The sequence below is a fragment of the Lynx rufus genome, unplaced genomic scaffold (assembly GCF_022079265.1).
Source record: "Lynx rufus isolate CCGP_SWC_20201006 ecotype Redwood Valley unplaced genomic scaffold, mLynRuf1.p SCAF_6, whole genome shotgun sequence".
NCBI lineage: Eukaryota > Metazoa > Chordata > Mammalia > Carnivora > Felidae > Lynx > Lynx rufus.
In genome coordinates, this window is record NW_025814878.1 from 88,539,274 (window position 1) to 88,564,641 (window position 25,368).

General features: G+C 38.2%; 1 protein-coding gene across 1 annotated transcript in view; it reads left to right on the forward strand.

The window, feature by feature from the left end:
• The window catches only part of EYS (eyes shut homolog), a 1,631,667-nt gene that overhangs the window by 1,487,506 nt on the left and 118,793 nt on the right, over positions 1-25,368 (forward strand). Inside the window, exon 35 of the mRNA XM_047102761.1 lies at positions 9,709-9,881. Within this exon, the coding sequence (XP_046958717.1) occupies positions 9,709-9,881 (173 nt within the window). The remainder of the gene's footprint in view (positions 1-9,708; positions 9,882-25,368) is intronic.

The following is a 25,368-nucleotide window of genomic DNA, read 5'->3' on the forward strand; positions in this document are numbered from 1 at the left end:
GAGAAGCTTGCCTCCAGCCGAAACACCTTTTGATGAAGGCTGGCCATTGTACATCGTTTTCAAAGAAATAGCACAGTCCATTTTAACATCATGTCAACCAATTCCAAGAGATTTAGTCTTTTCCAGTGCAAAGAAGTTGAAAACTTAAACTTTTAATTGAAAAAGCCTGAAGCCACTTTCAACCTCTTGTATTTAAAACTCAAATTATCCCTTTCAGGATTAAAGAAAAAAAGAAGCCCACATATCAAAGGTAGCAAAGCAGTGATTTATTATCAGTAGTTCTTTTTTCAGGAAAGCTGTTTTCAGTTCCCTGAGCTTTGTATCTCAGTTGTATCAACTTAACAGAAAATATTCTTCTGAGGTCACGCCTAAATATGTGTAAATTTGAACTCTAATGAAATGCGTTTCCAAGTAATACAGCAGTTAAAATAAAATAATTGCCTTTCCACTTCAGAATTAGTTTTAGGTGAGAATTCTTTACATTTAATTAGTACATTCAGCATAACAATAGACTAAGGGGAAAATATTATGACCCTAAACAGAGACCCCAGTTTGGGATAGTCCCTGTTTACTCCTGTTGCCCTGACACCCTTTCCAGTTTAACACTCATCAAAGATGTTTCATTTTATAAAATGCATCATCATCATCATCATCACGAACACTTGCATGAAAATGAGCTGGGATGCTGACTGTCCAGTGAGCTCTCTATCTCATAGACTTGGCCTCTCAGCCGTCCCCACGAAGCTAATCAAGTTGTCCTCAGGAAGAACAGCTATGTCATGTGTGGTAATTGTATTCATAAAGGAATATTCATTTAAGCTTAGAACTCTGCCATACCATGTTTCCACACACATGAGTATCTTTCCAAGTAGTGATAACAAAAGGTATAATAGATAAAGACTTCTAGTGCAATCTTTCTTATTTTATTTATATGGTAAGTGGCTGGTCCAAATTATTTGTTCAAAAACCAAATTATTTTTTACAAACATAACTTATTTTGATACTACCTAACAAAACCACTAGGATATCCATGGATGTTTCAAATAATACATGTGTAAAAATTACCTCATTATATTCTCCTCCTTCTTTCCGGATTTGTATTCTTTAGTTCTAAGTATGGCAGTTGTCCAAACCAGAAATCAGTCATCAAGTTAAATACATATTTTTCCTCTAACCATCTAGTAGATAATTTCTCTCCATGCCTATTTCCATTGACTTTATCTACACTTCTGCTTGGATTTGTTTTAATAATCTCCTCCCAACTGGCTTCTCTGCATATGATTCAGAGTCCAATAAGGAGACAGAAACCACACAGTAATTTAAGAATATTTAATATGAAGAATTATTAACTAGTAACAGAGGAGTAACTCCTAAATGATAGAGTACATTAGAAGTTTAGGTATAGCAAATGTAACAAGTAAGTCCTACCTTTAGGGCTGGGGAAGAATAATCAAAGAAAGAACACATTTGGAAGACACACACCAGCTGGTATTTAGACCCCTTTGGAGAGCATGTGGTCATTGGATATAGAAAAGTCCACTGAGGTGCCACAGGCCAGGACTGGGAAAGAGGAAGCTATCCAATGAGGGGCTGAAGAAACTTGCTGTATAGCCACCTGCTGGGTTACTGCTGAAACTCACTGGGATGCCCTCCCCTGGGATGCTAGGAACCTCACTGAGAAACCACCCACAGGGCTGCTGCTAAACTTACTAGAATTTTGCTCACTGGGGACCTATGAAACTCTATTACAAGCCATCTACTAGAGAGCCAGCAGAACTTTCTGGAAAGCCACACTTGGGAGTACTGCTGACCTTGCTAAGAATCCACTCACTGGGACACCTGAGTTTTGCAGGAAAGTCAGCTGGAACATAGGCTTAGTGGGAATTCCCCTGAGGAGGTGCTGCTGAAACTTGCTGGGGTGAGCACCACTGGGTTTCCTGCACATGCCTCCAACAGGTGTTAAAAAAAAAAGGAGGAAAAGGCATCATCTACGCTAGGAAGAGAAACCCCTTCTTTTCTCAGTGTCACTCCAGTACATTTTCCACACCATAGCCCTAGAATGATAATTCTAAAACACAGTATGACTATTTCTTTGCCTAAAACTCCTTCAATGGGGTAAAAAGAAAGAAGGATGGAAAAATGAGTGCAAAATGAGTGGGAAGTCAAGGCTTGATGTTGCTGACTGCAACTTTATCTGTAGAGTGTGAAATGAAGTCATCTCATGTGAGTGTGGGACACAGGGCTTAGAGATTAGGAAAGATCTAAACAATCAGTTTGTAGAAGGAAAGGAGTCAAAGCCAAAATTAATGCAAGCCTTCTGCCGAATGAATTGTGAATGTTATCTGGACTAACATAAATGTGTAAGATATGCTACAGGGAGGAAGCCACATGACTTGAAGGTCTACATTGGGTTTGGGACTGAGGAAATAATCTCTTGTATAATGGGTAAATGTTGAGTGGCAAATTTTATATTGTTCCCTATAATTGTATAGCAAACCTTCTATCTGGACCTCAGAACTATAAGCTAAATATACCATGTGGTTCAAGGGGTGGGCATTAAACATCTTTTTAGTCAATAGTCTCTGATCTGTATTATTCAGAACATTGACTCAGTATAAGGAGGTTTGGGACAGTTCCACATGTTCCCTCTTTGTGCTAAGTGGCAGACCCAAACTGTAGTGTGAGAGCAAACCTGACAAATCAACATATTTAGAGGCAAGTCCTCTAAATTTCTTGCTTTTCTCCCACCAAAATTAGAGTATAAAGACCTGATGAAGGGCACCTGGGTGGCTCAGTGGGTTAAGCATCTGACTCTTGGTTTCAGCTCAGGTCATGATCTCACAGTTTTGTGAGTTCCAGCCCCACAATGGGCTGTGCGCTGACAGTGCAGAGCCTTGCATTGGATTCTCTCTCTCTCTCTCCCTCTCTCTTCCCCTCCACCACTCGTGCTATCTCTCTCTTTCAAAAAAATAAATAAAATAAATAACCTTAAAAAAAAAAAAAGACTTGATGAAAGGGAGGACCTGGAATAAGTGAGAAATTGAGATAAATTAAATTTCTTGGTGCAAATTGAGTGTAGGAATATAGTAACATTCATAAAGAATGTTTTAGTGTTTATAAATGTGTATCTTTACTATTCCTTATGTGTGTGCAGAATAAATCCCTCCCCCAGAAATTTTGTAGATATTTCTTAATATCAGAAAAGAACAATCATCAACACTGTATGCGCTGTTTCCACCTCCCTGGCAACAGTTGAATTCACCATGGAAACAGTTGAGTAGAAATTGTATGTATGTGAACATTAGTGAGGTCAAGGGAATGGGTGAAACAGCACTTTGTTGGCTTAAATATTTTAAAAGAATTTTTGTTTCTTTTTAGGAGGAGTTAAAACTGCATTTTAAAAGCTTATACCAACTCTTCTAGTCTTAAATAGCCTCCAAATAGGCACATTATCGTCACAGGAAATTATCTGAGAACTCCAGAGCTTCATAAGCACTGCATTTACTGATTCTGTTATATTAAATCCTACCCAAATTGCTCTTACAGTGCAGGGGAGTGGAGACTGGCTAATTTTGCAATGAACACGAAATAAGAAAATCTATTATAAAATTGTTGCTTGGTCACAAAGTCTAATCTTAAAACCCTGAGATTTTTTTTAATTGGGGGAGGTAATTTTAAACGTTGAAATGCTACAATAATTCAACAATTATTAATGCATCCTTTTATTTTTATTTTATTTTTAATGTTTATTTATTTTTGAGAGAGACAGAGTGTGAGGAAGGGAGGGGCAGAGAGATAGGGAGACACAGATTCTGAAGCAGGCTCCAGGCTCTGAGCATCAGCACAGATCCGGATGCGGGGCTCAAACTCACCAACCATGAGATCATGACTTGAGCTGAAGTCAAATGCTCATCCAACTTAGCCACCTGGGAACGCCCCGATGCATCCTTTTATTTTCTCACCCATTGACACCCTCTACCTCATGCTTTTTTCCCAACCCGCTTCTCTTTGTGCCAGATTTGTTTCTCTTGCTCTTATCCCACCATTAACTGATTCAGATTCAATTAATTGTATGTTTCATCCATGCCCACCTCCTTTCTGTAACATGTAACGAGCAGTTCATCATTGCCAAGTACTGTGCAAGGCACATCCTCATGCATATCCCATTTAAATCATTTAGATTATGGCCACTTTTGCCATGTTAGCTCCCTGTCTGGGGTTTAATATTTTCTGAGGTTCCTCCCTTGGAAGCAAAGCTTTAACTCCATTTCAGAAGGACTAGTGGTTCCCACGGTAAAAGAAATGGAAAAGATATCTCTTGCTGGGAAGGAAATTTCTGATCATCCTTCTCCACCAATGAAGAACATTTTACAAAGTGAACCATGGCGTTAAGAGAGAGAAGGAAGGGTAAGGGAAGAGAGATTATAACATAAATTCAATCTCCCTTCACAAAATATCCACAGGATTGAATTGGACAGATCCTAGAACATGAGGAGACAAAAATATTTTATATTGTTGTGAATTACCCTTATTTTGTGTATTATCTCGTTACATGTGATCCTATAACTTTATTATTGCTCATATCCTTTTTCAACTTCTTTGTTTCTACCCTTAATAAAGTCTTTTTAATCAAAGATAAAAGCCCCTAAAGCTGAAGGACATTTTCCCTGAGCTCTCCATCTGGGGGTATATTATATAGACTATGTTTCTTTAAGTTCACTTTCTAGGCCGCCTTAAGATAATTTTGGCTTTGCATTTTTTTTTCTATTATTTTCACATTTGGCTACTTTCAAAAAGAAAAAATGAAAAATGTCAAATATGATGGCGTGCCTTACCTCAAGAAATAACATCGTTGTAGGCACCTCTGTCCTAGAGGCAAACTATCTATGGATGTTGCAACACAGATTCTCCACACAGAGCTGACAACTCACTTGAAAGGCGTTCAACAGTGTTAACAAGACTGGGGGTTGGGCCAGGGGGTTCATGGGTATTGCTTTATAGTCAGCAGACTCATTGTGGTGCCAGAAATTCATGAAAAAGGAAGGAAAGTTCCATTTGAACCACGGCTACTTGGGATCTCATTTGCATTCTTAAGCCGGTGCTGTGGTGCTATAAATAGAAGAGCCTATACATAGAGATGGGTTATTTCTGCCAATAGTAATTTTATTTTTTAGAAGCATCTAGAGACATTATTCATAAGGACTCATTTCTGTTCACTTTCCTGCAGAGAATTTCCCTCTCTTGACACTGTGGGTGGTCAACTTTGAAATCTGCTAATGATCCATTAGATACAAAGAATGCAGGAAGAGATATTTATTTTTTTAAGTTAATACATGCAGGAGTCCTTTTAGTTGTAGAAAATTTTCAGGCATCTGGCTGTTATGTAAATAGGGGCATCCTTTTCAAGCCAGCATCTTTTGATTTTTTTAATCAGCTAAATTTTCTAAAGATAATTTTTAATACCCGTAGAAACTTAACGACAGTCATTTGATATGCTAACCATATTGTGACTTGTAATTGAGTATGCTATAATAGTTACAGTGCCAAAATATACAGATGTTTGCATACACTTAGATAGGTAGTATTTTTTTAACTAAGCTTTAAAATGACTGAGTGAATGTTTTCCTACTTCGTGTTGTTTTTAAGTGTAATATACATGCATATATATGCATATAATATACATACATAATATACATACATAAAGTAGACCCTATATGGCACTAGTAAAATAAAAACCCTCTAATCGTTGTACTTCAGTGGATAAATATTGTATTTTCAGATATATGTTAGTCAAAAGCTAAAATGTAGCCCCAAAAGAGAAAATTACAATGTCCTGGCATCCTGCTAAAGACCCAGTAGTAACTAATGCCCATCAAGCTTTTACTTTGGTGAGAAAATTTGTCTCAAGGGAGCTGACTTTTGCAGGAAGTAAGCTATGCAGGATCACATGATGACATTTTTAAAACACAGAATCACGGGCATCACTCTACATCTCCTAAATCAAAATCTCAGAGGAAAGAGCAGCACAGGAATCTGCATTTTAAAAGCCATGGGGAGATTCACTGGTAACATTCTGTGGGCCAGTCCACAGAGCAGCTTTTAGAAGCTATTGACATTTGAATCCACATGTTACAGAGCTAAGGCCTAAAAATCCTTGCTCACTGCCTAAATTCCCTTTTCGCATACCTGTGCTGTGTTTTACAAAGATTAGTTCGTGCACTTATGCTATCTTCCCAAACAAGAGCAGAGCGAGTCTTATTTATTCCATGGTACCTGGCTCTTTCCATGACATAGGTGCCCAGCAAATATTGGTTGACAGGAATTGGGATTACATTTGGTGTTATGGTTTACAGGTAAGAACTTCACTCAGAGGAAGACTTGCAAAAACAGTTTTCTATGTAGTTCACAGGTCTGTGAAGGGTAAGATTTTTAGAACTTTTTCAAATTAAAAAAGTGTATTACATGTAAATATATTCTCCCATATCTAATTATACAGGGTCCAATAAGTTCACAGGAAGTTACAACATTTAAAGTAAACGGGGTCAAGGAGGGTGACATTGTTTTAATCACTGGTTCCAAACATGGAAGGTTACCTGAGGTCCTTCAGGCTTAGGGCACTTACTTTCTCGGTCAGCATTGCCAATTGCTTCAGGGTGTGGCGAGGTATCCTTTGAGTGAAGTTAACAGCAAACACATTTGACTTGCTAGTTTTTGAAGAAGTTGGGATTTAGTAATGGGATCTTTGGCAAGATCTGACTAGGAGAAGCCTTTGGGTCCAGGTGTAATGCAGCTGGTAGCAAAAATAGATTTTATTAAAACTATTGGTGAAATATCTGGCACTTCAGGAACTATTTTGGAACCTGAAGGTACAATTTGAAGTGAAATGTATGGAGGCATCATCATCTCAGTTGGTTAAAGCTAACTCTTTCTAATGAAGTGCTGATGGAATACCAAGATGGACAAGACGGCTCTGGACACTTGCTCATGGTTAGCGAGATAAGGTGGTCTTCCCCTTCTGCAGAGCGTTTTCTATAGAATTTCCATTTCTCTCTCTGCTCTGCCTGCTGATGTACAGATTCACGCAGTTAGTCATCTCCACATGAATTTATAACAACCAACTTCTTCCAACACCTGATGAAAGCAAAAAGGAAATGAGGCTTGATTGATCAATAGGACATGATTAAAATTAGTGCTTTCCTCGGTTTTTAACAGAAAAGCGTCTTTCCCGCATTTCAAATCTGGTTAGGTCTATATGATTAAAGCACTTATATCAATCAATATTTAGATTCGTTTGACTTCATATATGTGGCCTTCTCCTTTACTATAAAAAGACTAATTTGGTTTTTCCAGAATGAAGCTTTCAAGAGTTTTACACTCCAAGACTTTATCCCAGAATACAGATGCTGTATACTAAGCTTTCAATTCCAGGTTAGGTGAGTGGAGGTGAAATTACATGAGATTTATCCATGGCCCCCAAAAACATTAAGTTCCTAACTAACACTTTAAGTCACACCAGAAGGTGTGACTTTCCCCAGTGCTTTCACTGTACCTTCCAGGTTGTCTGGCTATGCTTTTACCACTATTCTTGGGTGAGGAGGAGCATTGGCTCAAGGGTCCTCAAAATTTTGTTTTGTAATACAGCCCCAAAATAGAAGAGTTTTTTAGGATGCTTTATAACCATCTTAGCGGCATTGATCCTTAATTTTGGACCATTTCTGAAAACCTGAGATTCTGTATTTGTCCACTCTATGTAAAATACTATGCAAGTTGCCATGAAAGTTATTGTGAAAAATAAGCACACTAACCCAATCAAAGGAGGGACACAGAGACTTGGAGCACAGTGAAGGGAGGCTTTAATCAACATTCTTGCCAGAGCCGGTGTCTGATGGACAGGCATACTTGAGGCAGTTACAGCAGGCAATTTATCTCCAAGCATGCAAGTCCCTCCCCTGATTCCTCATTGGCTGAGTCCTACAGAGATTACAGCCTTACCCTGAAGTTGCCTATGCCCATGTAAGGCAAAAAGTAGTCTGATTGGAACAAATGTACATTCCCTGAATTGCCACAGAGACTTCAGTTTTTTGGCCCATGGTCATTACAAAGCCCATGAAATGGAGAGGAGGAAGAAGAACCAGGAAGTGAAGTGTCTCAGGTTTTGGGACTCCATTGTGGGGGGAAGGAGGTCGCACATATTTCCAATAGGTTCTAAACCTATTGTTAACTAGACAGCACAGCTTGTATTTGGTATTTCTGAAAATGAGTCATCTCACTTATTTGTCATAGTTATAAAATGAGTAAATTATTCATCACCCGTGTTTGGCCCCTTAAGAGTCGAGAGAGCCTCTGAGGGTCTCAAGACCTCACCTGCCAAAGCTAGATTTACCTGTTATCTGATACATAAGTTCTTTCCACAGTGTTTTCTCCCATTTCCCCAGTCCCTTACATTGGCACTACCAGGCATCAGCTCTCTATTCTCAGCCAGGCTCTCCCTTCTGAATGGGCAGATGCCACAAGCAGCTACATGGCAACCTCATCAGTAAAAGCCAGTCAGCTGTTTTGGCCCTGTGTTCACCCTGCACTCAATTGGTAGCATTGACACCAAGAGTGGGAGTATGCCTTCCGCGTCAGCATAGACTGGGAATAGGGGAGGAGTTGCATAGGCAAGCTGGGGCTACCTTTACTGTTGATGTTTTTTTAATGTTTATTTATCTTTGAGAAACAGACACAGAGCATGAGCAGGGGAGAGGCAGAGAGACAGGTAGACACAGAATTTGAAGCAGGCTCCAGGGTCTGAGCTGTCAGCACCAAGCCTGCATCTCAAACCCACGAACCTTGATATCATGACCTAAGCCGAAGTCTGAGGCTCAACTGACTGAGCCACCCAGGCACCCCGAGCTACCTTTACTTTAAAAGGGGGAAAAGGGGGCACCTGGGTGGCTCAGTTGGTTAAGCATCCAACTCTTGATTTTGGCTCAGGTCATGATCTCTAAGAGCACAAAGCCTTCTTGGGATCCTCTCTTTCTCTCTCTCTCTGGCCCTCTCCCAACCTCTCTCAAAAACAAAGGTTGGCAGGTGGAGGAAATAGATGCAGGGAAGGCAGAAGCACCAGATTCCTGGTCACCATCCCCTCTGGAGAAGGCATGCAGGTGGATGAGCACAGTTTTCATCTCTGGTTTCACAGGCACCTTCAGCCTGGGGCCCTGGGAGTTGTTTAGTCATTATGCTCCCCACTGTGCCTTTGTGAGCTACCTCAAGGGTGGCTGTTGGAGGACTTCTCCTCAGTGGAGGAAGCTTATCACCAGCTTGAAATTCTCCTCAGGTTGCATCTAAGACGTTTTCTTCTAATAGACATTTGAAGCACTTTACTAAGGCAGCACCACACATATTTAATGAAGTCCTAAAAAGGCACCTAGTGCGCAGTAAAAGGTGAGGTAAATCAAAAATAAAAATAGATGGCTTAAAATAGAATTCATGGCCTCAGGCAAACTATAAAGCTGCTAATCTGCTTTCAATGCGAAGTGCACAGCTACAAATACTTAACAGTTGAAAAACACTGAGAAAGGGAGAAGACAAGGTGCAGCTTTTATTTTATGTGTGTGTGTGTGTGCGCACGCGCACACGCGTGCGTGCGAATGCACGCGCGAATCCACCTGTTTGTAAAGGATCATTGTTTTCTGATTGGTTTTATAATTCCTTTTCCCTTTTCAGTGACAGTGAAAACTGGTTTTGTGAGTGTCCAAGGCTGTACTCAGGCAGGATGTGCCAGTTTGCAACCTGTGAAAACAGTCCATGTGGAAACGGTGCCACCTGTGTTCCCAAATCCAGGACAGATTCCCTCTGCCTCTGCCCTTATGGGAGGTCTGGGCTCCTCTGCACGGAAGGTAAGAGTATTTGATTATTAAGCATTGAGCACCGCAAAAGGAGATGAGGAGCATAGAAGTCACTCACAGAAATCAAGGACAGCACCTGACTGATCAAATATGTCTAATCGTTTCCTTGGTTCTTTCCAAGTCAATCGAGACAAGACCTGTTAATGAGACTAATCCCTGAGCATGTATTTCTCACAGCCATCGTGTAATTACAAAGGAGGTAATGAGTTTACCCTGAGGTTAGACTATGGAAAATCTCTGTAGTATAAAATCTCAAAGTCATTCTAATGCTCAGAGTAACAAGGAAAATCAGATGCAATACATGAAATCAAAATATTTGATGTCATTTTGGAAAACTGAGGCAACAATATTAACAGATCTCTGTATTGTAGACCAGTCATTTTTTGTTTAAAGACAATAAACCCCGTGATACAGTTATTATATAGCAAGAAACAAAATCACAAATAATATCCATGTGGCTCTCCTTCAGAAAATCCTAAATTACAAAAAGGTACAAGATGCTATAATATAAGATTGTTTTAGGAAGCAGCTTGCCAAAGAATGTAATGTTAGCTTTGATATACAGAAATAAATATCAATTTAAATCTTTCTAGAAATAATTAAAAGTATTTGGTATTAATATTTTATCAACTCAGGATAAGAATTGTTTCATCTTTATTTTGCCCACAAAAATTTTTAAAAACAAAGTTTACCCCTTTGGTGCTAGTGGTATTTGTTACCAAATTCTGGAGTAAGTCTACCAAAATGAGCACAGGTCCCTATGCCCCAGGTATACAACAAAACAAACAGATCTTACCTGCTCCGACTCATCAAAAAGTTGGAGCACCACACCCTGATATAACAGGTGTGAAAATTGAAATGACTGAAAAAAGAATTCATAACTAAAAAGTATCGAAAGGAGGGAATTGAGACAACGGATTTTTATGTAGCTGGGAGAAGGGGAGTTAAGAAGTACTGAGTTTCATTCTCTATATGGAAGGTTATATTAGAAGTTAGCCAAGTCATTTTGTAATAAGAAAAGGTATCATAGACTGGATGGAATTGAAATTTTGTCCTTTCCAATAAAAACCTCATGCTTCTTAGATAGAACCATTCTATCAAGCTATTGAAAAATACAGTTGGTCACAAAAATTTTGATTACTAAAGGGTGAATCATCAGTTTTGCTTCCTAGTTGAAAATCAGACTTACCACATGAAATAAGAAGTGAAGATTTATAAGAACGTCTTCACATATTTACAAAAAAAATTGTTTTCTCCTATCTTTTGGTCTCATTAGGGCTCAGAGATACAGCAACTTATAAATTATTGAGACAAGAAATATTAGACAAAATTTGTTAGACTCTCTGTTTCATTGTAGGTAAGAAGGAATTCCTACATGCACCCATCCAGAGGAATTTCTCAAAACAGTTAGCCTATCCATTAATATATTCCACAAATGTGCCAGAGTAATTTGAGATTCCTACCCTCATGGAGATTTTCTTCTAATTGAGAAGATTAAAAGAAAATAAAAATGGCTCAAGACACAATATAAAGTGTATGAAAAGATTTATGAAGGAAATAAACAAGAAGCATAGAGAGTAAGCAGGGTGGGGGGAGCGAGGGTACTGTTCCAGACAGGTGCTCATGATAAGAGCGACTCCAAAAAGGGAGAGACTGTGCTAAAGCCTATAGAATGCAGAGTATGACCTATGAAAACCAGGAGAACAACTATTAGAGCAAAAGTTTCAGAAAAATGGAAGACCCTTAAGAGAGATAGAACCTACCTTTTTTGAAGAATGAAAAGGTGCTAGTCTAGCAGAGCATATGGAGCAAGAGAGAAAAGCATATCTGACGTGAGCAGAGCCTACATCATGTAGGGTCTCAGGCACATGGGAAGGTTTATTGGCTTTTAATTCTCAGTGCCTTAAGAAGCCACTGGAAGATTTTATTTTATTTTTAGTTTTTATTTATTTCTGAGAGACAGAGACCGAGCATGAGCGGGGGAGGGGCAGAAAGAGAGGGAGACAGAATTTGAAGCAGGCTCCAGGGTCTGAGCTGTCAGCACAGAGCATGATGCAGGGCTCGAACGCACAAAAACTGTGAGATCATGCCTGAGCTGAAGTCGGACATTTAACCAACTGAGCCACTCAGGTGCCCCGCCACTGGAAGATTTTAAAGAGGCAAGTGGTGTATATGTATTTGTTAAAACAATTCTGACTGCAGTATATTGATTTTAAAAGGCTTTTGTCAGTGACCCTGATGAGAGATAATTTTGCCTATGACCAGGATGATGGTGGTGGAGATGGAAATAAGTGGATGAATTTGAGATCTATTCTGGAGACAGAACTGATAGAACTTGCAGGGAAGTGTTTGAGAAGTGCTGAATCAAGAACATCTAGATTTCTCTATTTGTTTGGACTATGGGTAGATTATAGTGCCATGAGGAAGACTGAGGGCATAACAGGGGTTTTATAGGGCATTATTGGGACATAAACAAGAATTTTATTGGGTACAGATGAAGGAAGAGATACCTGTTAGATATCGAAATGGAGAAGACATGTAGGCAATCAGATAAATGATCCTCAGGCTCAAGGGAAAGAAAGGTCATGACTAAAGATACAATTTGGAGAGTCATCAAATTGTAGGCAGTGGTCAACACCATGGAACCAGAAATTGTCTGAGGAAAAGGTATAGACAAAGAGAAGAAGAGGGCTGAGGACCAACCCCCTCCAAGATTCCAATATTTAGGGATCTAGTAAAGGAGAGAAAGCCATGTGAAGTACCAGCACCATCCCCCAGACAAGCATCCCCCCCCCATCATCTTTCAGCCCATAAATATCACTCCTCTTGTGATGTTGCATTGTCTTAGCCTAAGTTCCCCCATCAAAGCAGAACCTGGATAAAGAATTACATTCAAGTAGTTTATTTTGGAAATGATCTCAAGAAACAGGAGTGTAGTAAAGACTTGGAATAAAACAGGAAAGGGGAGACAGTACAGAGGTGTCTTATGGAATTGAGTCAGGGACAGCTATTATTGATTCTCCTGGGACCTTATGAGGAACTATCTAAAATGAGTCTCAAAATTGTCTGCTCTTATGAGGAAATATATAGAATGAGTCTGAGAATTGCCTGCCCCAAGGGACAAAAGAGAGAAGCATTTAACCATTGACTCGTGGTTCCTTTTGATTGAGGATTGCTCTACAGGACCTTAATTTTCCCACACTTCTCCATTGCCATAGAAAACTGGCAAGTGTGCAAGCTCTTGCAGGCATCTCCGGCAGGCCAAAGCACCAGAGAAGCTGGGGATCAAGGAAGGAGTGCTTAACATATCAACATTCCCTAAACATTCACGAAAATGCCCAAAGTGTCAGCTCCCTCCAGGAATCATCTTTGCATCCAGCAGGCATCAAGGCTTTCTTTACTCCCCCAACTAGCATGAGGTAGTGCCCCATATCATTTCTTAGACCATTCACTGGTCAGTCTCATGTCCAGGAGATTCTCTAGAACATGCTGAATCTGTATCTATTCAATAGAGAAAAACATAGAACTAACTGATAAGCATAGTTGTTGCCCAGTTGCAAGTACACGTGAGAAAAGGCACAGAATAATATCCAAAACTCCCTTTTTATTTTTGCCTTTTTGTTAATACCAGAGGATAAAAAATCAGCTAGTTTTATCAGCAGTTGTCTTTGCTACATAGCACTTTTCTTTTAGATTATAGCCATATCTACCATACTAATATATTCTTTGGGGGATAATAGAAAATATAATTATGACGTTTCCTACCTTGTTGATGTTTCCACTGGGGAATTCATTCCGAGGCAATCATGGCAGTGGTGATGGGAGCCAAAATAAACAAACACTGCAAATGGAAAATTTGCAGCTGCCTTCCTTTGTAAAGTGCTTTACTCTCCACATTTGTGCTTCTCATTCACACTTCCTGTTGCCTCTTTCTATGCAGGAATAATCTCTTCTTGTTTTCTTAACCACATCATTTTAAAGGCAGGGGGGCAGGGGGACACTTTATCTTCTGTCTTGCCCTCTCTGTCTTTTCTAAAAATATGGCTTAATTTACCTTATCCTCCCCACCTACAGCTCTCAATGGAACGTGGCTTTTGAAGAAAGCAGTGTAACATGCAGATTAAGAGCCTAGGCCTTGGAATCAGTGTGACTAGGTTAAAATCCCCATTCTACTACTGACTAGACTATGGTGTGATCTTGGGCAAGTCACCTGATCTCTCTGTATTTCACCTTCAAGGGGTCTAATAATAGAACCTAAATTACAGAGTTCATGAGAATTAAAGGAGATTATTCATGTAAATTGCTTAACACATCACTGGACATATAGAAAATACTTTTTATAAGAGAGTTCAAACCAGGCTTCTGATACTCACAGAGAAATGCCGTATCTTGTCATTATGGGAAAGAAGGCTGGATCTCCATCCTCCCTAGAAAGAAAACTCTATAGAATGTCAAAAGAAATCAAAATTAATTTCCTTTCAAGAATTTTTCTAAGTTGGTGACACTCTTCATGGTGATTAGAGACAAGCCAGGGGTATTACAAAGTCAGGTAGGAAAGCAGCGCTCCAGGGATACAGATAATCACCAGGCTATTTAAGGACATGATACCTCTATAAAGCAGCTTAATGTCAGGCTGGCATTTTGTAATGGCATATTTCAAGTACATGTAATTTTGTCATGTAAGCTCGTAACTCTTTTGATAGCATCCACTCTGATATGATCCAGCTTTTTCTCTCCGACTCAACAGCTGTTTGATTACCTTGCTGTTCAACCCATCTCAATATCCCTCATTTCTCTCCATGTTTAAATTCTATATTTTCCAGCTCCTGGTTACAAAGAAATGTTAAAAGATCAAGCCCAACCCCATAGGGGAACAAGGAGACAGGGGTGATTGTGGCCACACAAGAAAGCACTCAGGAAAGTAATTCCTCTTGCTTAGGGTTGAAGGCAACCTTTGAGCGTCCTGCATTTTTTCTTCCTTAAGAACTGAGGGAATTGCCTCTCCTTTTGCTCACTGGGAAAGTTCACACCTCCGCCTTTTACCTTTTTTTCTATTTCAGCATCTGTAGAGAGGAAAAGTTAGATTGGCACATCTAAAAAAGTAACACTTAAAATAAATATATATATTATTGTATACTGGAATGTTCTTGAAAAAACAACTTTGATGGACTCCTGCAATCCAACCCACTGACAATGAATTAGCACCTTTCTTCCATCTATGCAAGTGGCAGTCCTAGCAGAGCAAAGTTACAGTTATTGTTCCAATAATTACTACCAGTACTATGTGTTTATAAGCAAATGAATGTGTGTGTGTGTGTGTGTGTGTGTGTGTGTGTGTGTACATACCTGGGAAAGATTTCCTAACCACAGTCTTTCATTAGGTTTAGAAATTGCTTACGTGTCTATAGTTATTGCTGTTATGTTTCTCTAAAGGCATTATGCTTCCTACCAGTGAGTGGTGTTGGATTTAGTGACATACACACATGCACACACCCCTATTAAAAACAAGATAGTAAGGTATTTTGACTTGGGAAATTATATTAATTCTGGCAGTCTGTCAGTCACTCAACCAATATATTCCCTCTTTATTTATCAATACATTCTGATTGTTTTGAGGGCAGAAATGTACCCAGCTAAAATTTCCCAGCCACATGGGGTGCCTCAGTGGCTCAGTGGGTTAAGTGTCCGACTTCAGTTCAGGTCATGATCTCAACTGTTTGTGAGTTTGAGCCCCACATCGGGCCCTGCCCTGAGAGCTCAGAGCCTGGAGCCTGCTTCAGATTCTGTGTCTCCTTCTCTCTCTCTGTCCCTCTCCCACTCATGTTCTGTCTGTCTCTGTCTCTCAAAAATAAACATTAAAAAATAAATAAAATAAAATAAAATAAAATAGAAGTCCCAGCCTCCCTTAAAACAATTGCCATAGGATTAAATTATGATAACTGGATATAAGAAGAAGTGTTAGAGTATTGTATTGACCTCTGGAAAGCCCCTGAAGAGTGGCATGACCCCCAGCCTTGCTTCTTTTTTAGGCTCATTCTAAACCTAGAATGTGTATGAGGTGACTCAAATTCCAGAAGTCATCTTGGTTCATAAAGTGACCTTGAAAATACATGCTAAGATGGTGAAACAAAAACATGAAAAAGCTTAAATTCCTGATAACCATAAAACTACCATACCATACAGGGTTTGTCTAACATCACACTTTCTGTTAATTAGGGAGAAATAATCTATTTTGTTTAAACCTCTGTTATTTTGACGGCACCTGGATGGCACAGTCAGCTAAGCAACCAGCTCTTGGTTTCAGCTTAAGTTATGATCTGTGATTTGTGGGATTGAGCCCCACGTTGGGCTTTGTGCTGACAGCATGAAGCCTGCTTGGGATTCTCTCTCTCCCTCTCTGCCCCTACCCCGCCAAAATAAATAAATAAATGTAAAAAAAAAACTCCATTATTTTGTTATACATTATTTGTTATATGTAGCTAAACCTAATTTTTACTGATACAATCAGTGTCAAGGTTTCACTTTCACTGAACTTTATAACCTGATATGTTTTCTCAAATATTTCTGATTTTATTCATAAGCCCTTAGATTCCCTCTCAAAGAAAGAGAAAAGTATGAGATTTTTGTATCTTCTCTTCTTTCAGTCTAGAAGATTTTACAACTTTATAAAATATATTTTGCAACCCAGCAAAAGTGTGGTATGAAAATTATTCCAATATTGTTAAAAAATATCAAAGTAAGCAGAAAAATGAAAACTATATTTTTGCAAATAAGAAAAATAATAAGAAAGCAAATCTTAGATCTTACTTATGAAACATTACCTCTCATTTTAAAAGTACCCTCATGGGCCAATTTCTAATCATCACACTAAATGAAAAATTAAATTAGTTCGTAGATTTTCACATCTCAGTTCCTAGGAAGGCATGCAGCTAATATTATCTGCTTTTAAGCAGAGAACAAAGAATATTCACTATCAAACTCTTAACTGTTTGTCTCTGGAACACTGTCAGTAGAATACTCAACTGTAAAGGCCAAATGTTCCTTTTGTTCATTCCAGCACTTTGTCATTATTTAGCAACCTCACAGAATTTTCCCTACCAACACAAGCATTTCCTGCTTATTAAAAATGTCTTTAAAATGGATAGACTATGCACAGGAGTAAAATTGTCTGTCCTGAATATATTTATGGCAAGTTGATTTTGTAGACGTTTGTGGAAATGTAACCCTCTGCAGTTTATCCCATAGCTCATCAGAGAATTGAACTTTGCAGGTCTGTCAGCCCAGACCCTCCCACAAAGAGTCAATTTTTTTTTGTATCAAATGAATACTGTCAGATCCTACCACACCTATCAGGTATGGTTGGTCAGTTTAAGAGCTGTGCTAATGGGATGCACCTGCCAGTTACCAAGCAATGGAGAGCACAAACACATTTGTTGCACATTAAAAAATTCTTCACAGAAATGGAAAATTGATTAGAGTCTGAGTAAATATATGCGACATGAAAAACTGTAAAGTCAACATTTTATGAAGAGGCAATGGAATTTATTGATTGTTAGGAAAGAAATAAACAGGGGTGGAGATGCCTGTATGTGATGTAAATTGCCTACCATTCTATACGATGATTAGCAGTTATTCAGTTCAAGGGGTTTTTTGTTTGCTTGTTTATTTCCACTGACACTCTCACATCGCCTTTTCGAATATTTTGTCATTCCATGACTTTGTGCTTGAAAATGGCTTTCTATTTCCCTTAGGCTGAGGTAAGAACTGCTTAAAATAAAGCACAAACCTGACATGGGAAAACCCCCACCTTCTCCTCTAGCCCTTTTATTCACCCTCTGTCAGGTCAAACTATTTTGTATTTATCTTTTAAATATTGGCCATATATCATACCAGCCCTCCCTCATACAGTAAGCTCTGTAAAGGTAGATATCACAGCTGTCTTGGCCATCACCATACCTGTGGAGTGGCAAATGTTGCCTGGCAGATGGTAGGCTCTCAATTTTTTGCTGAATTGAAAATGATCTGAAAGTTCTTCAGAATATTCATGTAAGCTGTTACCCTGAGCCTACTACTATTATGACTATTACTTGGGATCTGGTCAATAAGTATTTATCAAATTGAAAAAATAAACCAATAAAACAATCAATAAATGAATAATCTAATATAGAATATTTCCAAAAGTATGTTCCACAGCACACTAGTGTGGTAAGGTAACCCATAAAAAAGAGTTTGTTGAAATGAACTCAACATCTACTGAGCACTTCCTATATGCCAGACCGTCAGCTAAGTACTTTACCTTCATCTTCCTACATGACCCATGTAATAACACAATTAAGTATGTCATTATTTCCATTGTGCAGATAGGGAAACTTAAATAACCAGTCCAGGGTGGTGGTCGGTTCAGTCAGTTGAGGGTCTGACTCTTGATTTTGTAATGATCCCAGGACCGTGGAATCAAGTCCTGTGTCAGGCCCCATGCTGAGTGTGGAGCCTACTTAAGACTCTCTCTCTCTCTCCGTCTGTCCCTCTCCCTCTCTGTCTCTTGAAAAAAAAATAATAACAATTAATATTTAAAAATTTAAAAAAAATTTTAAGTAGCCAGTCAAAAGTGAAATAGTTCATGAGTGGTGGATAGATCTGGAATCCAGATGTCTCTGACTTCAGCCTTTCTTTAAAACATCATATAGTACTCTGCCCCTTTTTTAGGAATTCAGGTGTATAGCAGCACAGTGAAGTCTATTGGAAGTCCTGTAATAACACAATGTTAAGCCAAGGAGCTCTTCTTTCTCACAGAGCAAGCCTTTCATAGAATACACTGGAGTTGCTCCCAAAGTGGTATATGTATACTCCACTGTGGCATTGGAAGAAAATATTAGTTCTCTTTTTTACCTCAATCTTTGAATTTCTACTTCTGTGTTTTATGATGTCCATATTATATTAGTATATTAATACACTAACAACAATTTTAAATAAATAATATATATGAGCCATGATCTAAAAAGTTTAGAGACCTTTCCCTTTCAAACACCGCCTGACATTTTTATTAATTACATTGATTTCATAGAATTAATTTAGAGAAGCTGATTTCAAATTATGGTTGAAATGTTTGGGGGTCGGGGGTGCCTTGGTGGCTCAGTCAGTTAAGTGTCCAACTCTTGATTTTGGCTTAGGTCATGATCTCACGATTGTAAGATGGAGCCCTCATCTGGCTCTGTGCTGGGTGTGGAGCCTGCTGAGATTCTCTCCTTCTCCCTCTGCCCCTCCTCTGCTTGTGTGCTCTCTCTCTTCTCTCTCTGAAAGAGAGGAAGGAAGGAAGGAAGGAAGGAAGGAAGGAAGGAAGGAAGGAAGGAAGGAAAAGAAAGAAAGAAAGAAAGAAAGAAAGAAAGAAAGAAAGAAAGAAAGAAAGAAAGAAAGAAAGAAAGAAAAAGAAAAAGAAAGACAGGTCTGGGATATTTAATGTGTAAAATTTATTATATAGTTCCAGTTGGCTTATATTGTTAGAACAATGGAGTGGCATATTCAGAATCTGTTTATTTATGTTTTTAAAGTACATTAAAACCACCCACTCACCCCAATACAATTAAATTTACTTAAATTTGCATTCTCTAAGCTCATGGTAACTGAGCTGTGGAAAAGACAGTAAGAAGACTATGGATGCAGGAGTAGAGTGACTACTGCTTCCGCTAATACCAGCAGCAATCTCACTATAGAAAGTCAAGGATTAAATGTGAATATGCCACAGAGCCATTTTATGGAAATGTGTTCATTGGTGGTAGGCATTCCCAAACAGAGTCACATAAGGCCCCTGAGACCTAAACTACGCAGAATAAGATTAAGTGGGAGCTATTTCTCCCTTTTATGCATTGCAATGTAATAAAAATGAAAAGTGCTTAAAATTATATTATGCATTGATCAGTTAGGGTTTTGGTTTTTCTTGATTTTTCTCAGTGAGTCAAATGATTTGATGCTTGCTTTTTTTTTTCTTTGTATTTTTAGCAAATGATGACCCTTCAACACTGTAAGTGTCCTGAATATTACCCAACTTTGATAAGGAACCACATGATCAGTTAATATGAATTCCCACTCATAAAATGGGGGAGTTGCAAGTTACATTTCACATATATGATACAATTAAGTAAAGCCGAAAAGAATGCCACTTTTAGAGATATCATTTTGTCAACTCAGATAAATAATTTCTTAGAGAAACATATTAATCCATCAAAGGAGCATTTTTAGAAAGTATATCAATTACTGTAGAAATGGTTAGTCAAAATAATTAAACTGATAATTTCAATGCTCTCATGCCCTACATGTATGATTAAAAGACTTGGCCTATGTGGTCTGGGATTCCTATCATTATGCATTTGTGAAACGAAGATTAAATGGGGGAATAATGAGGAAAAAGTAGAGGGAGAAAGGGAATATTTCTGAAAATTAATTATAGTTTGTAACCAAATCTTGACTGCATGTGTACCTCTGTTGTGTTAAGAGTATCCAATGTATCCAACATATACATGCTTTCCACAATACTGAGCATTCCATATACTTTCTCTTGCCTTAACATATCCCTACTCTTGAGAAATAAAGGATAAATCCAAAGGTAAGGGTAAGCAGTCTTACATAATCAAGTCATGATCCCAGTTTGGTACTAATGATGACATTATAAACCCTGAATGTGGATGTGAATGTGAATGTGAATGTGAATGTGAACGTGAACTGCAAAAAAGGAGTTCTACACATCCAATATCAGTGGTATGGCTTATGTCTCAAAATGTGTGAATTATTTAATGTGAACAATAATTCCCAAAGAGCTATTTGAGTCCTTATTTTTGTAAGTAGAACATGTTACAGGGATTACTAAGAACTGGACTTCCTATTCATTTTTGAAATTTCGTAATTTGAAGAGTAAAAAAAAAAAATTAACTTGGAAAAGCCCACCTATTAAAATATTTTAAATTAAGGTGCTTTTCCTACAGGCTAAACAATAGACAAATGGAGGTGTATTTTTAATTCCCTTGTTCTAATGAAAGCACATTGGTCCTAAGTAAGGGATTTGCTGGGAGTAAATTAACTCTTTCCTGACTCTGCTGTTGTCAGTAACTTTTGAGCATCACTAGTGCCTTGTAAAGTTAATATGGCTCTTTGAAAGTCAGCATTTTACTGCCCGTTTCAATTTTCATCCATGACTTAACACCTGGCAGGGAGCATCCCATCTTTTCCAGAGGGCAAATCTAAATATTGCACCTAATGATTCAGTCTCCAAAATGACATTTTGTAATTCTCTTTGCCATCCTAAAGGGGCCAAGGGTATTTTTGAATCTCATCTTTTTTGTTCTTGTGTATTAAATCCACTTGAAATTGTCAAAGCGAGACTCTTTCTGCCCCCAAGACTTTAAGCTCTAGAGAAAGAAAAGCTGTCATCAGCATGAGTGGTTGATAATTCTGCTTGTTGGAGTGTATCCCTGTCAGTCTCCAGGTGGATGGCTTAACATACACCTTGTTGACAGCTACCACCAAAGGGGCTTTCCTGAAGGAATATCACTGTGGCTGCCCTGCTGAATGAGCCCCCTAAGTACTTGTCAGCGTTGCTATCTTAACCATGGTGGAGTTGCTTTTTCCTGAGATAGCTGTATCCTCTGCATTTTAAGTTTGATTGCCTGTGTAAGCTTTAAAAGCAGAATGTTTAAGAATTATAGATTTCAGAGGTCTTTTTGTTTGTGGACTGTAAAACCCTTTTCCAGTGCCGCCTGCTTCTTGCCTCCATTATACCTCTCTCCTCCATTACTTGTTGCAATAAACAAATACTTTTGAGAAAAGTGCATCATTAGCATCCTGGATTTTGAGCTACAGAATTTTAATATAAATTAGTGTAGCAAAAGGAAAACGGAAAGCCTCAACAACCATTTGTCCCACGCGTTATGATAATTAGGGAATTACACAATTTCCCATCCTGCAAATCAAAGGACTTAAGGTGCATCTCTGCCAACATCTAAAAGCTTTCCTGGTTATTCAACACTTGCCCTGTTGGAATAAGAGAATATCAGAACACCTGTGCAATACACAAAGGGCTACAAATTTATGGGTGTATTAAGCAAAGTCTAATTATAACTTGATAAAAAAAATCCCCTTGACAAAAGCCTATTTCCAAAGAATCAGCTTTTAAAAGAACAAACTTAGAAATTATTGTATCCCAAATGTGCTACTTGGTAAAATTGAAAAGAAGTGTTGCTCAAAGCATTCTTAGATACAGATGGCAAAAGAACAACACCTCTTTTTTCCACCCTTTATTCTCCAGAGTAGAGTGGGGTGACGCATCTTATCAACTCTTTAACATCTGCAGGCTGTTAATTAATGAACTTCATTGTTTCAGCAAACTCAAACAGATACTGTTTTATTAACGAACAAGTCTTTACATCACTTTCTAGATGATTAAACTGAAGTTGGCAGTATTAAACTATTAGTGTTGTGTGATGCGGAGGCCCTACACTTGGAGAACAGAGCTCAGATTCAGGCCCACAGTGTGAAACAACCAGCTGTGTGACCCCCTACAAGTCACTTCACTTCCTGCACTTCACTTTCTTCATCAGTTAATAAAGGAACTGAGTAGATTACCTCATCTTCATTTTTTTTTATTCCTGTCAGAACTCTTAGATTGAGAATAGGGAAAATCAATTAGGAGTTACTCTTGCTGATTCAAGTGCAGTTTTATTTTGTGTCTCCTTCATTATAGGTCACTACAGTTCATTATGAAATGGCTAGTCAAAGTTAGCAGTTTAGTTAGTGCCTGCAGTCAAGACATTGTTCTAAGTGCCTTATATAAGATATCTCATTTAATCCTCAAAAGAGCACAGGGAGCAGCTATTATTATCACCCCCATTTTATAGATGAGAACACTGAAAATTAAAGAAGGTAAATAATTAGTATGGCGAATGGCTGGTTAGTGGCAGGGCTGTTCTCTGAACTTCTTTGTTACACTGAATCCCACAATATGTCTCAAATATAGTTTAAATGATACTGTATTTAAAACAAAATCTAATCATGAACATGATTACTGATTATTTAAATAGAAATAAGAACTATCTCTTAACAATAATACATCTAGTATAAAATTATGAATCATTGATGAAGTTTTACCATATTATTAAAATGCTATCTAAATATACCTAAACACTTGGGGAGAAGTGTTAGTTATCAATTATGATTTTTGTTCCATTGGCACAGACATTTATTAGATTTGACATCAATATGCTTTATTTTTGGTAAAAATTATTCACATTAGAAATTCAGTATTAGATAATTATGAGATAATTATCTTAGAAAATTATGAGGTAATAAATATGGTTTAATTAATAACTGTAAGAAAATTCATTCTATAATTTATTCATTTAACAAATACTAATTAAGAACCTAAATACTAATAATGTGCTAGGCCTGTCCTAGGTGCTTAGTAAAACTGGGTAAATAAAACAGACATACCTTCTTTCTTCAAGGAGTCTTAACATCCAAAAAAGGGACAGGCAAAAAGTAAAGAAATAAATATATAATTCAAAATTGTGATTGGTACTGTGGGAGAAATAAATGACATAATGAAGAAAGCAGAGTGGGACCTACTCAGACAGGTGGTCAGGGAGGGACTCTCTATGGAGGTCACTGAAATTAGAACATAAAGGACAAGGTGAAGGTGGCATAAGTGACTTTAGAGAAATAAGCTTAAGCCACATCATTCAGGGCTTTTTAGGTCATGGTAATGAGTTTAGATTTTGTTCAGTGTCCAATGATAAGCTATAGTTCAAAAAGGGGAGTGGCACGTGTTTATAATCTATTACTTATATTGGGAGTAATGAAAGAAGGGGGACAGAGGAAGCTAATGCAGGAATTCATCTCATAAGTGATGTTGTCTGAGCAGAGGAAGAAAGAATTGGCCGGAAAGTTTTATTTGAAAGTAGCATACATAAGACTTACTGATAGATTGTGTTGGGGATGAGGAGAAAGGAATCAAAAATAGCTACCAGATTTTGAGTGAGCAACTTAGACAATAGAATGCTTTGCTAAGAAGTGAGAAGAAGCTTGTATGGAAATAGGAGTTTAATTTTGCTTCAGATGCCTATAGAATATGTAAGTGGAGATATCAAAGAAGTAGCTGGATATTTCACTTTAAGTTCATAAAAATATATGAAATAACTTGTGAAGAGAATGTATAGAGAGCTACATTCTGGGAGCTACACCATTTAGAATATAGGTATTGAACAAAGAGGAGCAAAAAAAATAGAGACTGAGAAGGTGTGGTAAGGGGCAGAACAGAAAAACCTGGGAAGCAAAGTGTCACAAAAACCAAGAGAGGCCTACTTTCCAAGGGGAAAATCTTTACCAGAGTCCTCTCCCACCTGAGAGATGGCATGTTCCCCACTTCAGCCCCTCTAGTCTTCCTGCCTCATCTATAGAGGGAGAAAAAAAAACTAAAAAACATTTCTGAAAGTCATACATCAGGGTACACATCCTCCTGCTAAAAGACTGAGATTTAATAACCACCTTACCACCACAGGTGTAAGGCTCCAATATAATAACAGTGGACTACAATGGAAAGAGCTGTAAGCTGTACTGTCTCTGGAAAGAAGTACTTACGGAAACTCAAAGTCAACAGAGTAAAAACATGGACACTAGAGGAATTTCAAACCTCTGGCCTCTGTGGCTTTAGCAAACATCAAATAAAGGTCAGCTTCTAGCCATTTTAACACATAATTTCACACTAAAAGCCTTTTTACATAACACATCATGTCCAGCATTCAACAAAATAAAAATCACAAGGTATGCTAAAAAACAAAAAAGAAAAAAGAAAAGAAACACTGTCTGAAGCGAGCATCAGAACCAGACACAGATATGAGACACAGATATGAATTGTCAGAGAATTTTTTTAATCAGTAAGACATAGACATCACTTCAAATCATACAGATATTAAGAGGATATGATGAACCACTTCATGACAATATATTAAAAAAATTATTTAAACTGCATAAAATCTTATTAAAGCAAAATTAATTAAAACTAACATAAGAAGAAATAGAAATTAAGAGTAAAATGGCAGAGTAGTAGGGGGACTGTATGCTTTCCTCCTCCCTCGAACACAACTAGACAAATATCAAATTATTCTGGACACCAAGGAAATCAGTCTGAGGATTGAGAGAACAAACTACACAACTAGAGGGAGACAAGAGGCCACATCATGGAAGGTAGGAGATACGAGATGTGATTTGGGGGAGAAAAGAATCACAGGTGCTTCAGAGGGGAGGAAGCCCTTGATCAGGAAGAGAGGTGAGAAAGACAGCACTGTGAAGGGCATTGCACAAGGAAAACACTTCCTCTAAACTATTGATGGGGAAAAGGAGAGGGGCTGATTATTGCAAGATTTTACAAGCAGCAGAGCCGAAAGTTGGAAGTTTCAGAAGTCCACACCATCACTGGGGTGGAGCCTTGTGGGTG